The 16,337-nt window shown below is 32.0% G+C and overlaps 3 protein-coding genes across 4 annotated transcripts; 1 reads left to right on the top strand and 2 right to left on the bottom strand.

Moving 5' to 3' along the window:
- The first annotated feature begins 82 nt into the window (after nt 1-82).
- LOC123679330 (protein abnormal spindle) lies at nt 83-8,592 on the top strand. The gene is made up of 6 exons (XM_045616886.1): nt 83-293; nt 355-537; nt 1,776-1,976; nt 2,083-6,879; nt 7,261-7,453; nt 7,815-8,592. The coding sequence occupies exons 1-6, from the start codon at nt 282-284 to the stop codon at nt 8,363-8,365; spliced, it is 5,937 nt and encodes a 1,978-aa protein (XP_045472842.1). The 5' UTR covers nt 83-281; the 3' UTR covers nt 8,366-8,592.
- A 713-nt stretch (nt 8,593-9,305) lies between these two features.
- On the bottom strand, nt 9,306-12,117 carry LOC123677469 (1-acyl-sn-glycerol-3-phosphate acyltransferase gamma-like). 2 transcript variants are annotated; one of them, XM_045613999.1, is made up of 7 exons: nt 11,574-12,117; nt 11,304-11,365; nt 11,072-11,244; nt 10,857-11,018; nt 10,462-10,800; nt 10,146-10,368; nt 9,306-9,898 (listed from the first exon to the last, which is right to left on the bottom strand). In XM_045613999.1, the coding sequence occupies exons 1-7, from the start codon at nt 11,615-11,617 to the stop codon at nt 9,813-9,815; spliced, it is 1,089 nt and encodes a 362-aa protein (XP_045469955.1). In that variant the 5' UTR covers nt 11,618-12,117; the 3' UTR covers nt 9,306-9,812. The 2 variants fall into 2 exon arrangements, with proteins under 2 accessions (XP_045469955.1, XP_045469954.1); XM_045613998.1 differs by having other exon boundaries at nt 11,304-12,117.
- A 1,071-nt stretch (nt 12,118-13,188) lies between these two features.
- LOC123677468 (1-acyl-sn-glycerol-3-phosphate acyltransferase gamma-like) lies at nt 13,189-16,116 on the bottom strand. Its single transcript, XM_045613997.1, has 7 exons — nt 15,848-16,116; nt 15,553-15,790; nt 15,329-15,501; nt 15,109-15,270; nt 14,710-15,048; nt 14,433-14,655; nt 13,189-14,024 (listed from the first exon to the last, which is right to left on the bottom strand). The coding sequence occupies exons 2-7, from the start codon at nt 15,737-15,739 to the stop codon at nt 13,939-13,941; spliced, it is 1,170 nt and encodes a 389-aa protein (XP_045469953.1). The 5' UTR covers nt 15,740-15,790; nt 15,848-16,116; the 3' UTR covers nt 13,189-13,938.
- Nucleotides 16,117-16,337: the final 221 nt, after the last annotated feature.

The raw sequence follows: 16,337 nt of genomic DNA, 5'->3' as shown, positions 1-16,337 counted from the left end.
AGTTGATATAAGAAATCGCTAAAAACCGCTCTGATCACAGAAGATCATGTCATTAATTCAACGGTTTAATTATGACGTTGACACATATCCAATTCAAATTGAAACGGTTGAAAAAACCCTAAGAGAAATAAAAACTTATTTAAAAAAGTGTTTATGATAAGATTTAATTTCAAATATGTGAACAAAGATTCGGATTAATTTAGCGTACGACCAGATCAATTTTATTTATTTGTCTAGTTATTTGTTATACTAATTATTATTAAAAGGAAATAATTTAAAAAATGTATTTTCAAGTGAGTTCTTCATATTATTCTGAATTCACCTGAAACTTCAAATTAATTGTAACATTTTCAGGTATCCCCTGCGTTCAACAAGCCCAAATCCAAAAAGGCAGCAAGTAAAATGGAAGAGGAAATTCCCACTTTAACATTGGCCCCTTTTGCACCAACTCCTAAATTGGCTTTTCAAGATGTTACCGTTAATGTTATGCATGAGATTAAGCTTCATGTAGTGAATAAGAAACCAGTTCCAGTATTTGTAAGTTTGTTTTTCAATAACACACATTGCTAATTTGTAATCTACTCCAAAAGGAGCAAATATATTGTACCTACCTATTTTTTGGTACTAACCATATTTATTTAATTGATTCAGTCCTTACTTGGTGGAAAATCATATTGATTTGGTAAAAAATAATTGTAAACACTTACTACTTTCCACAGTGTGGATTTTATGGATATATTTTACCATTTTTACCTCTATAAGTCAAAGGCACCCAAAAATTACCTCTATAACTTGAAGTCATTAGTTAATTCCAAACCCCGCTGCACAAGTAGAAATGTGTCGGTGAATTGTACATATTGTTTTTAATGATGCAATAATCGCATCATGAGGTTTTATAGAGTTTGGTTTTTTAAAGGCTGTAGGAAATACATTTCTTGTTTAATATTTTAATACCGACCCTCCTAAGCCTCTGAGTAGAGGCTTTCAGAAGATTGGAATTTTTACGAATTATTTATTTAGAGAACAATAACACTTTGAATTAATTGACTTTTTGAAGACTTCTTCATCAGACAAACTTAAAATATTCAGAATTTGTCAATTGGCATTTGTTAACAGAGATAGTAATTGGTCTATTTCATTATGAAATTTTCTATTCTCAATTCATTTTTCAGTAAATTCATGAAATATGTATATGATCTACTCCTACTATAGGAAACAAATATCACTATTCTTCATATCTATAACTTGAATTTTCATTTGGTTTACCTCTATCTCATTACGTCTGCAAGTAGAATGTAATCAAGAATGACCTGTACAACTCGAACTACGCCTATGTTGATCTATACGTAACTCGACGAAAAATCTTTATCCGTTGTGTTTCGAGTTAACGAGAGTCCACTGTATATATATTTTTATTTATTTCAGTGAAATCAGAATTTTAAATGAAATGATTCAGTTGCATATCTCAAAGAGTATTCATATTGAAATCTCTTTTGATTATTGATGAATGTTCCGAAGTTTTAATGAGCAGGTTCTCCTTAATATAAATACTAAAATGATGAAATACCGTTTATCAACCTTAAATTCGATTTTGTAATGTAAAATTTGTCAAGATATGGTGGGTTAGATTTTCCCCTCAAGAAAAATTTAGCTTATAGGGTACTACTTCCCCTTGTATTTTCATTTAACATATTTTTATGCTTTGTAATCTTGTCATAGTTTTGGATTATATATTTTGTTTTGTTGATTTTATTTTTATTTTATTACTTTTTCAGTTGAATGTTTGTTTTGATGGCCCAGAAGATTTAGAATTCAGTCAGAGTTGGTGTGAACAAAGAATTGAAGCGAATGATACCAAGTTATTAGAATTGTTTTGGTTTCCAACATCTGAATATTCTGAAAGGCACAGTATCAAGTTGACCGCTGCCAAGCAATTGTGGCATATACCAATTACCTTTAAATCGGTTTTACCCAAGGCAAGTAATTCTTTATCCAATTCATAACATTTACTTGGAGTTTTTTCAATTAAAAGTCTCACTTCTTCTTACATTTGCTTCCAAATAATTCAAGTTTATTTTACAGAAAACGAAAAAGAAAATAGCTACTACCTTGTTGAAGAAAACATCACCATTAATAGAGAAAAATTCTAGAAATCACACTCAAAAACTATCTACTGCATCTTCTAAGCCTCCAATTAAGAAACAACCAATATGGAACGACAAACCATATATTCCAAAAAAAATTTCTACTAACAAAGAAAACGTCAATATGTCCAAATATGACGATTTTGGTTCTTCTAACATAACATTCAGTCTAAAAACTCCAGAAAACATCCGTAGGTTCACTTATGAGGTGAATAAACTTAAATTTGGAACACCGACAGTATCGTCTAAGTTAAATGGAAACAATGTTACAAATAATGTTGTGGAAAATCCTCAGGTCATAAGAAATTTGTCATTTGAGATGAATTGCGAGGTGCAGCCCGGTATGAACATTAGTTCTCAGACTCGCATTCTTGGCAATTTAAGCTCTGACTCATTTCATATTGATCTGGATGGAAATACATTTTTGAAGAGTAATATTAGCACTGAGACCTATATAAAAAAAGACAAGAATAATGCATTGAATGAGGGTAGGTTTTCCCTAGACTCACTTGAGAGCTACCCTATTCAACCATCACGTTTGAATGAGAGTTCAAGGACCTATGTGAAAAATGATTCAAGCTTTCGACTGACGGGGCTTGATTGTAGTCCTAATAGTTTTAGCGAAAAGCTTAAACAACTTGGAGAGCACAATCTGAGCACAGATACTTACATTAAAGAAGAAAGAATTTTTGGACAGTTTTCACCAGGTAGAGATTCGAACTGTTTCAGCACTTCTAGAGATTTCCTTTCGAATTTGAGCGAACGCCTGGAATGTCGGAGGAAGTACTCAAAGGAGTACTTAAATAGTACCGAATTGTTAAGTAGCCAAATATCACCAAAGAAAGGAATCGAAATCTATCCTATTAATAACATTGTACCCACTATCAAAATCACAGACGATGATAACTTATTTCCAATTAAGGAAGAACCTACCGATGAATCCATGAGAAGAACGCAAACTAAAAGAAAATCCAATACGAAATTAATCACTCCCTCCCCTTTCAAACGACCAAATATATCCCTACAAACCTGGTCTAAAGCAGGAGGGGTCTTTAAGACTCAAGCAAGTGCTTCAAGGACTACCCAACTGATGACCCCAATACAAAAAGACAAGAAGAAGCATTCAATGGGTGGTAGCCTTGAAAAAGCCACAGGTATAACATATGTAGAGAAAAAGACTCTTACAATTGCAGATCCATTCATTTTGGCGGCAACAACAGAGATCGATCCTTTCGTAACAAATACCATCTGCCTAGATGAGGATTGGATTCAACGACAAGAAGACAGATTCAAGAACTGGCTAAACATGCTTTTGACCCCACCTGTAGACCTAAATGTTTCTGACGAAGGTCAGCAAATTGACGCGGCCAAAATTTGGAGAGAATGTTCAAAGAAAGAAGTGGCAGCTGCGCCAACCAAAGAGGAAGTTTGTCTTAAATACCACACCTCGTCTAGAATGGACTCCTTGAGGAGGTGCGCTAATGAATTTTACCACAGTGATGATATACAGAGTGTTCTACAAAGAGTATATAACGCCATTGAGAAAAAAAAAATCGAGATAAGACAAGATCGCAATGTTCACTTGGACCTGAGCCTCCAGTCGAATGTAATGTCCTTACTCTTAAGCTACAACCCATTATGGTTAAGGATAGCATTAGAAACCATATATGGTGAACATTTGAAGATTTCTTCGAACTCCGATTTGTTAGGGCTGAGCAAATTTTTATACACAAGGTTTTTCAAAGATCCCCTATTGGCAAAGAAGCATAAATCAGTTCATAACCCTAAATATAATGTCGATATTAAGAAATTCATGTTAAAGAAATATTTCTCGATCGTTTACTTCCTGGACAAGGCCAAAATGTCTACTCTGATTTCACACGATCCCTGTTTGTTCAGAAAAAATTCTATTGTCAAAAACAGCAGGGAGATGCTGATTCAATTCACAAAAGACGCCATCACAGCTGCTGTGGGCGACATTACCAAGTATTTGAAGCACTTTGGGTATTTTGTAGAATACAATCAGTCTTATATAAACGAGTTTGACTATGCAGTAAATAGTTTGGGCGGTGATTTGAGAGACGGCATCCGTTTGGTGAAGGTCATGGAGCTGATTTTGTTAAGAAACGACATCCTACAAAACTTGAGAGTCCCTGCAATATCCAAACTGCAGAAGATTCACAATGTTAAATTGGCTTTTGACTCTTTAGCTGAAGCAGGCTACAAAATACAGCATGAAATAGAACCTTACCACATTGTCGAAGGTCACAGGGAGAAAACCCTGTCTTTCCTTTGGCAGATTATATATAAATTTCAAGCACCATTTGTCGTCGAAACGTCTCGTAATATACAAAAATGGTGGAGAAGTCTTCCGGTTTGTGTTAAAAGATCGAAACTTAGAAGACAATACCAAGCGAAGGTTGCAGCAGCTACTAAAATTCAAAGATGGTATAAACGTCAAAAAGCAGCAAATGAGTTTCTATTGATGGCTTCTTTCCTCCGATCCTACTTCGAACAGCAGAGGAATGAAAGAGCAGCAACTAAAATACAAGCCTTCTACAAGATGTATAGGCAACGGGAGACTTATTTAAGGACAAGATTTGCTATAATAAAACTGCAAAGACGGTGCAGGTTGTGGCTAAATAATATTTGCTATAGACAAAGACAAAGTGCTGCTCTTGTTATACAAAAGAACTTCAGAAGATGCTTGGCACGAAACAGGTTCCTGCTCATGAAGCACGCAGTTTTAGTTATCGAAAAGTATGTATTGACTAAAAAGGTTATGCTCCTCGAGTATCAGCAATACTTGCGGATTAAGAGTGCTGCTATAACAATACAAAGATGGTATAAAGCTTCGATTCAAATGAGAGAAACACGTACTGAATATTTGGCGTTGAAGAGTGCCGCTTGTGTGATACAGAACAGATACAGAAGTCTGTTATTGATGAGGAATGCTTTGAATGAATATACAACTGTAAAATATTCAACTATCGTCATTCAGAGGTGGTATAGGTCAATTCAGAAAATGCGGCTATTGAGAAATCGCTTCTTGACTGTAAAACATACAGTGATTATTATAGAAAATCGTTATATAGCTCAGAGAGAGATGAGAAAAGCCAAGACAGAATTCCTACAACTGAGATATAGTGCCATTGTAATACAAAGACATTTACGAGCCACATTAGCAATGAGGATAGATCGCACATATTATTTGTCCTTGAAGAAATCTGTGAACTTAGTTAAACAAAAACACATGGCAAACAAGATGATGTTGAGAGATAGAGAAAACTTTATTAATCTCAAGAAAACTGTCAATTTTGTGAAGACCAAGTTCAGAGCAACAATTCTAATGAGAATCGAAAGAACCAAGTATTTACAATTGAAAGAAAGCACTGTTATCATTCAAAATTACTTTAGAAGATACCTGTTTGTTAAAGAATGTAGAAAAAATTTTATGAATTTGAAAAGGAGTACTGTGACAATTCAGCAAAGATATAGAGCCTATAAATTAATGTGTTCAGTTAAAAAAGATTATCAAAACCTCAAGGAAGCTGTGATATTTGTACAGAGGAGACTTAGGGCAAACAATGCAATGAAAAAACAAAGAGAAGAATACCAAAAGTTGAAACTAACAGTCAATTTTATGGAAGAAAAAATATCAGCTAACAAGAAAATGATGAACATTAGAGACGAATACCAAAGACTTAAAAAATATACAATTATCATTCAGAGAATTTACAGGGCCAAGAAAATGATGAGAATCGAAAAATCCCACTATTTACAAATAAGAATGTCAGCTATTAAAATACAAAACTATTTCAGGGGATACTTAGTAATGCAGAAAGAAAGGCAACAATATTTATCAGTAAAAACGAGCGTTTTAAAAATTCAACACAAATTTAGGGCCCATAGAAAAATGCTTCAAACAAGAGCATATTACATCAGACTTCAACAGGCTGTTTTGTTCATTCAACACAGGCTTAGGGCTAACAAATTAATGAAACAAGAAAAAGACCTCTACATTGTGAAACGGAATTCTTGTATCATCATACAAAGATATTTTAGAAGTTACATGTTGATGAAAAAAGAAAGGAAAGATTATCTAGAAATGAGAAACAGTGCCATAACAATTCAACAAAGATATATAGCATACAAGAAAATGTGTAGAGAAAGAAAGTACTATGATTTATTAAAGAAGGCTGTAATTACTATTCAAACCAGATATAGGTCCAATAAACTCATGCAAAAGCAGAGGAGAGTGTATTTGGAACAAAAACAATATTGTATAGTTATACAGAATTATTATAGAAGTTATTTGTCGATGAAAAAAGAACGACAAAGTTTTTTGATCTTAAAATCAATGACAATATTTGTGCAAGAAAAATACAGAGCAAAAAGAGCCATGCTTGAGTGTAGAGAAAGTTATCTAAGACTGAATCAGATGGTTTTGGTTGTACAAAGGAGATTTAGAGCCAACCAAGCAATGAAGGTGCAGAGAGCCCTCTTCTTAAAACAGAAAAATGCCGCTATCCAAATTCAAAAATACTTCAGAGGGTACCTACAGATGAAACAAGACAGAAGTGGTTTCTTATCTTTGATTTCCTGTGTAAGTTCCGTCCAAAGGTTTGTTAGAGGATATCTGACGAGGAAACACTACGCTCACTTGTTGTCAGCTGAGGCTAGGGAAGAAAGAAGGATGAATAAAATAAAGGAAGCAGCTGCAACAAAAATACAGGTAATTTTTTTATCTTCTAGTCCATTGCGGTGAGCTTCTCCAAAGTAAAAATTGTTTTCATCCCAAAGGCAAACACAATACTTCAGTAAACTCAGAAACAAGATTTTGATCAATGATAAATTTTTTCCAGATGGTTTCAATAATGCAAATTTTAGAAAATGGTTAATTATCTCAAGTCATTAATAAAAAATTTCTTCAGAAAAAAGAAGTGTCTTGATTATTTCATTATTTGTTGACTCGGTTAATAGCCTTTCAAATTCATTATGTTAATTATTATCCAAAAAAAAGTGTGTTCCTAAACATAAGAGATTACAAAAAAATTGTGTTATTTAATAATTAATTGTTATTTCATGAATATACTTCGAATGTTCTATTTTTTAGGCTCGTTGGAGAGGATATATACAGAGACAGAAAAATAACAAGGCCCTACATGAGATCAGAAAAAGATCTGAAAATGCTGCAAAGGAGGCTGATCCCCAGGAGTCTTTGGGAAGTAGGGGCAAAAGAGCATTGGACATGTTGGTTACTGAAGTTATAACGGTACCATTGATCATCTCAGCTCTCACTGACTTCGGTAAATATTATCACATTCATATTTACAACTGAAATAATTTCTTCAACCTTTTTTTTGTCTCGTCACAATGTCTCTAATATTTTTATTCTGATCTCGTAATGGTGTCTGCACCCTTGGAGACCACAGATCTGCTCCTGGCTTCACGTCAGTGCTTTCCTCAGCAATTTGAAGCATAATAGCAAAATAATCTTGTAGAGCTATTTGAAGAAATTATTTCTCTTTTTTTTTGATAATGATTTGTTATTGAATTATCATGTTGATACATTCTCTTCTTAGAACCTAAGTCTTTTTTGTGTTATCTTATCATGTATCATATTATGGTCATGTTATTTGCAACTATAGAGTTTTTTCTCGTCTTCAGAGTATGTTACCCGAAGAAGTCCTGAGATGTGTAATGAAATGGGACCCTTGATATCTGAACAGCTTTATGTTCTGATACAGTCAGTGGGGCGGTCATTGCCAGATATCAAGATGTGCGAAATCTCTACCTATATCCTTATTAATATCTGTAAATATGAACAAACCAGGACTTGTTCTTGGTGTCCAGGGTATTTGGATAGCATGTTGAAAATAATGACGCATTGGTGTGACAAAGACAATATGGCATTCCCAAGTCTTTGTACCCTGTTCTGGCTTTTTGCCCACACCGAGGAATACAAGGAAACCATTCTGAAGTTGCCGAATTTCAAACAGAGAATTGAGAAGATACATAGCTTGGTTTTGAGAAAACAAAAAATGGTTGTCAAATCCTCGAGTAAAATGTTAGATTCTAGGTTTGTAGCTAAGAAACCTCTGTATTTACCGGGTTTGAAGCCAGATTGGGGATTCGATTATCCCACAAGACCCAGATTGTTTACGAATTCCGTCCAAGCTATAGAGTGTTTGAAAAAAATTTTAGGATTGTCTCAGTAAAATTTCAGCAAATGATTCTGTACCATATTTTAAATGTAATTTTTAGTTGAAATTTTATCAGTGTGATATTGTAATGATTGTTTTTAGCCATAAGTATACATACATATATTTTAAGCTGTTTTGACTTAATAATCATTTCCTTTCAAAGCCTGTTATTTAGTTCTATAGAATTGCCTGTATAAACGTTTTTATATGGAAAGATTATTGAATAAAACAATGACAAATAATAACATGTGTTTACATAATCAGGTATAAATTTTTTTTTATGCGATTTTTAAATATCCACTTTTATGTGCCCAATAAACATCACTGAATAATTTGTGGAATAGCCTGTAGTGACTTTTTGCTTGCCCGAGAGATGGCGTCTTAGGCTGCGCATCTATACAGTGACGACACTACTCCTCAGCGTTTTGATTGGTTGGAGCCCTGTCCGCCATTAAAGGTCGAACTTCACCAAAGATCTCTGATTTTCACTATTAACATTCGAGTGCCGGGCTGTTTCACAGGCTTTGAGGCATTCTTGTTTAACTTGTTAGTGATTGTGACTGGTTTAGGGGGTTCAAACCCCCCCCAAAATGTAAAAATGTTATCAAAAGAAACGAGCAGTCGACCAACTTTCGCGCAGGCGCAGTCGATAATCTGAAACTTGAAACACCCCTTAATGTTTGAATCTATTATTTCCCGTTGCTTTTTAATCGCGGATAGCCGGAGTTGTCGTCACTGTGATATATACAGTCACTGTACGAATCTATCGGAATCGCTTGGAATATAAACCTGACCGTTCTATACTTAGAACATAGAGTACCTATTCTTCACTCTAAGGTTCTACGACAATCACCATATTCCTTATGGAGATGAAAAGTATATTTGGCAGGGATTACTAAGTGCCAAACTGTTGATTTCTTCAGTTATCCTGGGATGTAAAAATAATTAGAAAAACTCAACAATAACATAATTTATTCAAGTATATTGCTTGAAATAGATAAAAATAATCATCTGTAGGTATATAAAAATGACGAATGTAAAAAGCATGGAAGACTGTGTAAATCCATTGAATAGAATAACTTATTCTTTGGATATCTTCCACATTAAATAGCATATAAGGTATATTAAAAATGAGATGCATCTGAATGAAAATTATTGAAAAATTCAAATATATTTCATTCAAAAAATTGCAAAAAGCTTTAATTGATTTCTAAATTTTCAGGAACCACAGCAGTGAAATACACAACCAAATTATCATTCAGACTTTCTCTTACAATAATTTATATTATTTAAATAATCTTTAACAGCATTCCAATGTTTCAGGTGTTTTTTATCGTTCTATTCAAAATATTGAATATTTTTATAAAAATGGATACAAAAGACTGAGAATATTGTGCGACGCTACCCAAATATTCCTGACATCTCTAGAACTGATATGATCTTCAATGTTAGTTATTTGGCTTCAATTCTTTTTTTTTGAATTTGTACCATAGGCAGAAGATTTGTTAATATCAGACATGTTCAATAAATGTTGCAATAAGAAGTAAACTGAAAATAGTAAAATTTTAATTTTTATTGAATTAAACACTATTATTGTTAATTTTTTGTGATCCTTAAACAAATTCAGCTTTCAGACAGAAATAAACTTTTTGAATAAAAATATTTGCATTGCAAATAGAGTTTGGTTACTAATTCAGTCAAAATGTTACATAATTTGTCGAAAAATATCAATGAATTTCTGTCCAAAACTCAAAAAATTATATTTATAAGATAGTGAATAATGAAATGAACTTACATATTCCTATGATTCCAAGAGCAGTGAAAAAATAAATCAACTGACCACTTAGTAATAAGTTAAAAATATAGCTTATCATAGGGATCAGCACAATAAATGACCATCCCAAAGAATTCAACAAAGAATAATACCGTCTCTTTGTTACAATGGGTTCATAACGTGGCAAGTTTTCTGTATATTTGAAAAAATCTCCATGTTTAAGGAAGCCCTCTTTCATTTTATCCTAAAAAGGGCAATATTATTTTCATTAATATTCAGCTTTTGTTGTTGTAAAATTTTAAATTTCAGTAAATTTTGATATCCACTATATCCCTACCTTAATAACAAAAAGATTTTTGAGAAATTTATCCATCTCTTCTTCTGATTCAGGAATCTCTTCTAATGGAATTCTACGGAAATACAAATGGGCAGTGACAGATTTTCCCTTCATGATATTTCTCATCGTTGGTTCAACAGGATCATCTTCTTTAAACACAGTAAGACAATCATAAAGTGCAGGTACTTTCCCTCTCATAGCAGGAAGACTAGCAATAAAGCCTTTTGTTCTTGGCAGTAAGTGGTGCTTTAGTTCTGGCTGGTTGTGTTTACGGGCAAACTCAACGGAAGCCTTGTGCTTTTCTTCATTGAAACGGGTGCCTTCAGGATAGAGAAGTAACTGCAAAATTCATTTAACTGAAAATCTTAATATGTACTAGTGAAAGTCCAACTCACCCACATAGGATCAGGATAATCACATAATTCTCCAACTTGATGATCAATGTTTTTCTTATCCTTATCAAAATTTCTTTCTAGAAAAACAAACTCAGAGAATTTCCAGTTCCAACCTAAGATTGGCATGAACTGTAAAGCTTTCTTACAGTAGGCCTTTGCATTCTAAAGAATAAAATCCTTAGAAATTAATACTTATATAATTTTAAGTAACGTACCCCCATCAATCGAAATCTTTCTAAAATTACCCATCCTAATAACCAGTCTATTTCATAGGTATGATTCATAATCAAGTAGCCATGTTCTTTACCATAATATTTTTCAAAATCTCCTTTGTCAACATATATTATTACTTTACTACCTGACCACCATTCTGCCAGACAAACAAGCTCTAAAATTTCAAATCGAACACTTAATAATTAAAAGTTTGAATGAGAAATATAGACTTACGTGCATTTATACTGTAAGACAAATACCAGTTGACTTTTCTGTATATTTTTTTGTTATAAACTCTTAAAGTACAATACAAAATCAATTGTACAAAATTTATTATTAAACCAGATGTAAAAAATGTGATTGCCACACATAATTGGAATATTGTTGACCTCATCAATGATTTAATGAGAGAATTATCCATTGTAATAAGAAGTAATATCAATAAAAATAATATAAAAATTTAACTGTTAGGAATGACAAAAATGAAATAAAATTCACTCAAACCTTGGAAAGACAAATATACTATCATTCAATCGACATTTGATCATTCCTGTTTATTAATAAAATATATATATCAGAGATCACTTATAAACACCTGATAGTTTCATGACTTTGACCGAATCATTATTATATTTCAGCGGTTACTTAAACAGTATTCTTTGAAATCTTCAACTTTGGGTTTGCGCGTTGAATTTGAGTATAATTTATTTTTATCATTTAAAATTGTAATCAAAAGATATAAAGCGCAAAGTTATTTCTATTGTACTTTGGACTCGGTAAATAAATTTCCGATATCTTTAATGATAATTCGGCACCAACAAGGTACCTGAGATATCGATAAAGTTTTAAAAGTTGTTCGAGAATGATAGGTTACGTCCGTTTCAAAAAATTTGCCGGTATTTTTATAGTTTAGTCGAAGGATTGGACAGCTAGACTCATGTTCCCAATTTCGGAAATTTCAATTTTTTAAAAGGTTCGTCTTGGAAAGATAGGCCCATTATATATCAAGTTCATTCACTTAACAAGTTGGACATCATCACCTTATTATTTTAACATCTTACTAACCGCTACATTTTCGTTGTTTTAACATAATATCCAGTCCATTGCTCTTGATTCCTCATGATGGGGAGGTTGGTTTGAGGTAAATCCATTGCCATTTCTGTTGAAAATGGAGAAATTGAATTCTGAACTATCCAGTAAATTATCATTAAAATGATAATATTTCAATTATCAAAATAACTAAAATGAAAATATGTCAATAAAATACATATTCCAATTGAACTATCAGTTTTTCCATAAAGGCGTAGGTATCTTTAGTAATTTGTGGTTATCAGTGTTTTTTAACTCTATGAAGAATGAAAACGTTTATGCTGACACAAATCAAACTCTTTGCGACAAGATCCAGAACGAAGAATTTCTTAATCTAAATTTTTGATATACCGAAAGTATAGGAAGTTTTGTTCGCAAAATGCATTTCTGACCAAATTTGGTCCCATGTTTGTCCGTAAACAATTGCTGAATTAGATATCCTGTTTCGGTGAACATGTGCAAACGTGAAATTCTTGAGGTTCTAGGTGAGATATAGAATATCTAGAAGTAAAACGTGTTTTACTTCTCCGATTTTCATGAAATTCGGATTGGGTCGTAAATGGTTTCATCGAAATTTAAATCCTTTTAGAAGTGGAGAACTAGAAAACATGTCACCTATTGGAAGAATATTTTGCAATGGTTTTTTTTTTTAGTTTTTAGTCTCAATGCATGCTCCAATCAAAAATATTTTTTCTCACCAAAAACTTGAAAAAAAAATTATCAAATTTAAATTGATTTCAAAGAAATAAGTGATTCTAGGTAAAATACTTCCAATATTACTGAGTATATTATTTGTGACAAACAAAAATTTCAGATAAGGATTATTTTCAAACAATAACTGAATTACAAGACATGGTTCTTTCTTTTCTTTGAAAAAAAAAATTGAAACGATCTCTATTTTTTCTAATTGTCCAGGGACCAGGATAACCTGTATAATATGTTTGATTTACTTCCTCTATCATTATATCTTAAACTTTTAATTGTAAAATCAACAAAAGTATTAACACAACTATTTTGAGTAATAGACATATTAAATCAACATAAATATATTTGATTACACAAATCAGTACATGTAAATTTTTTCACCAAAACAATAACTTTTTTGTAGGTTTAGGGTACATAAATATTAATTAATGAATATAATTCATAAAATGAAATTAGGAGGAAAAAACCATTAAATCATATACAATGCTTGAGAAAGTAGACATAAAAATATGCATGAAAAAAAAAAATGGAAAGCATATAGGACCAAATAATTTTGAATAGTTCTGTATTACTTCATGTAAGTATGCTAATTGAACAAAGCTATTGTTTGTTGTGGAAAAAATTAAGTAATACTTTTTCCCCACAGAAATTAAGTGGAAGCAATTTGTTAAGAAGGTATAAAAACTAATTTAATTCGAATAACACTTCATTTGTGTGTTAACATCAATCATCATTTGACTTAAAATTTTTAAATATTTGGCTCCATTATATATTCTTCTAACTCTACAAAGTAATGTAAAGCATCAATTACTGAGTAGAATGTTCAATTTAGGTGTTCTTCTACATTTAATTTATATATTTCAAATAAACTTCAATATATTTTGATCAATATTTTGATTCATTCAATTATATTTTTTAGAAACAGTCTTTCTAATAAAAATGTAAAATTGTTCTATAAAAATATGGACGCGTAAAAACCAATAACCTTGCTTATATAATACCATCTATAATACCACATCAACTTTAGCATCTTGTACAGGTCAGCATAATTTCCAGTTTCAATAATGATTTGGCTTCAGTTGCTTTTTTTTGAATTTGTGCCATAAGCGGAGGATTTTTTTATGTCCGACATACTTAATAAATTTTGTAACAGGAAGAAAACTGAAAAGAGAGAGTTCAAATTCAGTAAGAAGTCAAGGATTTTTCATTAGGAATTATACAATTTAAAATATAATGCAACACTGTGTATTATTTTTTGACTTTTCTTCATATGTTATTTAATCCTGGAAATATGCACGCTTCAAAAACATCTTAAAATTGTTCTATTAAAATCAGTGTGCATTTGTGAATATTGAGAGAAATTTAAGAAGAATTAATCGACATTATTCCTCCTATTAAACAGAAATGACATAAGAAATGTCAAAAAACAATACAGTGTTGCCATTATAACCATTTAAATTGTATTATTCTTATTGGAAAACACGTTATATATCAACAGTTGTTATTCGACACAAAATTATTGATAGTTTGATTAAATTATTCAGATAATTCAAAATGTTATCAACTCACATGTTCCTATGATTCCTAGAGCAATGGAGAAATAAACTAATTGACCACTGAATAATAATTTAAAAAGATAGCTGATCATTGGGATTAGTACAACAAGAGACCACCCTACAGTATTAAGCAGAGTAAAATACCGCCTTTCTGTTACAAGGGGCTCATATCGTGGTACATTTTCTGTATATTTGAAAAAATCTCCATGTTTAAGGAAGCCCTCTTTCATTTTATCCTGAAAAGATGAATACGGTTTTTATTAATATTAAGACTTTGTTGTTGTTGTTACCTTGATAACAAAAAGATTTTTGAGAAATTTATCCATCCCTTCTTCTGATTCGGGAATCTCTTCTAATGGAATTCTACGGAAATACAAGTGTGCTGTGACAGATTTCCCCATGAGGATGTTCCTCATTGTGGGTTCAACAGGGTCATCTTCTTTGAATACCAGTAGACAATCATACACTGCAGGTACTTTACCTCTCATAGCTGGAAGACTAGCAATAAAGCCTTTTGTTCTTGGCAGTAAGTGGTACTTTAGTTCTGGCTGGTTGTGTTTACGAGCAAACTCAACGGAAGCCTTGTGCTTTTCTTCATTGAAACGGGTACCTTCAGGATAAAGAACTAACTGGAAAATTCATTCAAGTGTACCAAAATCTTAATATGTATTAGTGAAATTCCAACTCACCCACATAGGATCAGGATGATCAGATAATTCTCCAACTTGATGATGAATGTTTTTCTTATCCTTTTCAAAATTTCTTTCTAGAAAAACAAATTCTGAGAATTTCCAATTCCAACCAAGAACAGGCATATACTGGATAGCTTTCTTACAGTATGCCTTTGCATTCTGAAATATAATATATACTGTAAGTGGTTAACTTAATATCAATATGTATCTAACTCACTCCAAGTATTTTAACTCTTTCTAAAATTATCCATCCTAATAACCATTCAACTTCATATGCATGATTCATTATCAAGTAACCATGTTCTTTACCAAAATATTTTGGAAACTCTTCCTTATCAACATATATAATAACTTTACTACTTGACCACCATTCTCCAAGAAATACAAGCTCTGAAATTTCATGTTTAGAAGTATTTCAGGCCTTAAAAAATATTAACTCACGTGAATGTAAGCTGTAGGAGAGATACCAGTTAATTTTTCTATAAAGACTTTTGCTGTAAAGTCTTACAGTACAGTATAATATCAATTGTCCAAAATTGATAATCAGACCAGAAGTGAAAAAAATTATTGCTAAACACAAATGACATAATGTTGACCTTTTAATCGAGTCAATAATAGAAGAATGCATTTCGAATTTCGATGTTATATGAATTGTTATTATTGAATCCAAGCAATTTCTCTACAAGATATAACTCATGAAAATTATGAATCCAACACTTCAAAAATCACTACAAACCTCTGTTTTTGTAATTATTCACTCAATAAGCAATTAATTTTCATTATTACTTTCAATTTGAACAAATTCACGGATCACGATCATGTACGAGCTGAGCCGTGAACTTTAGACAGTTTTGTCAAATAAAATAGGACCAATCCAAATAATGAATTCCAATACGTTTCATATAATTTAAAATGATGACAAAGATTTGTAGATAAACCGATATCCGCGATTCGAACTTTAGTGATATGGCATTTTAACATGAGGTTATAGCATTGTAATCAGTGTGAATATTTTCTTTTAACCAATGGAGATGAGAACGTAGAATGTAGATGAGAACGTTTATGTTCACACTGACGACGTTTGCTTATGAATGTTTAGAATGAATGATTATAGTAATCGTGATATTTTAGAATCAATTTACGAAAAAACCGAACGGTCAGCAGTTTAAACGTAGTAAAGCAACATAGGATATTATTATATATAGGATGACCCGAAACTATATGGT

Source organism: Harmonia axyridis, chromosome 4, assembly GCF_914767665.1.
Source record: "Harmonia axyridis chromosome 4, icHarAxyr1.1, whole genome shotgun sequence".
Classification (NCBI taxonomy): Eukaryota; Metazoa; Arthropoda; class Insecta; order Coleoptera; family Coccinellidae; genus Harmonia; species Harmonia axyridis.
The sequence above is the reverse complement of the archived record's forward strand: the minus strand, read 5'-3'. Positions and strand labels throughout refer to the sequence as shown.

What these genes read in the sequence shown, in the direction of transcription:
- LOC123679330 (XM_045616886.1), top strand. An exon ending in AGAAACCAGTTCCAGTATTT is followed by an intron (nt 538 to 1,775) that starts GTAAGTTTGTTT and finishes TTACTTTTTCAG; the next exon opens with TTGAATGTTTGTTTTGATGG. An exon ending in TTAAATCGGTTTTACCCAAG is followed by an intron (nt 1,977 to 2,082) that starts GCAAGTAATTCT and finishes TTTATTTTACAG; the next exon opens with AAAACGAAAAAGAAAATAGC.
- LOC123677469 (XM_045613998.1), bottom strand. Translation starts at nt 11,490, where the DNA reads ATGGATAATTCTCTCATTAAATCATTGATGAGGTCAACAATATTCCAA. An exon ending in AAAGATTTCGATTGATGGGG is followed by an intron (nt 11,019 to 11,071) that starts GTACGTTACTTA and finishes TTTATTCTTTAG; the next exon opens with AATGCAAAGGCCTACTGTAA. An exon ending in AAAATCTTTTTGTTATTAAG is followed by an intron (nt 10,369 to 10,461) that starts GTAGGGATATAG and finishes TGCCCTTTTTAG; the next exon opens with GATAAAATGAAAGAGGGCTT.
- LOC123677468 (XM_045613997.1), bottom strand. Translation starts at nt 15,739, where the DNA reads ATGCATTCTTCTATTATTGACTCGATTAAAAGGTCAACATTATGTCAT. An exon ending in AAAGAGTTAAAATACTTGGA is followed by an intron (nt 15,271 to 15,328) that starts GTGAGTTAGATA and finishes ATTATATTTCAG; the next exon opens with AATGCAAAGGCATACTGTAA. An exon ending in TCTAGGAATCATAGGAACAT is followed by an intron (nt 14,025 to 14,432) that starts GTGAGTTGATAA and finishes CTCTCTTTTCAG; the next exon opens with TTTTCTTCCTGTTACAAAAT.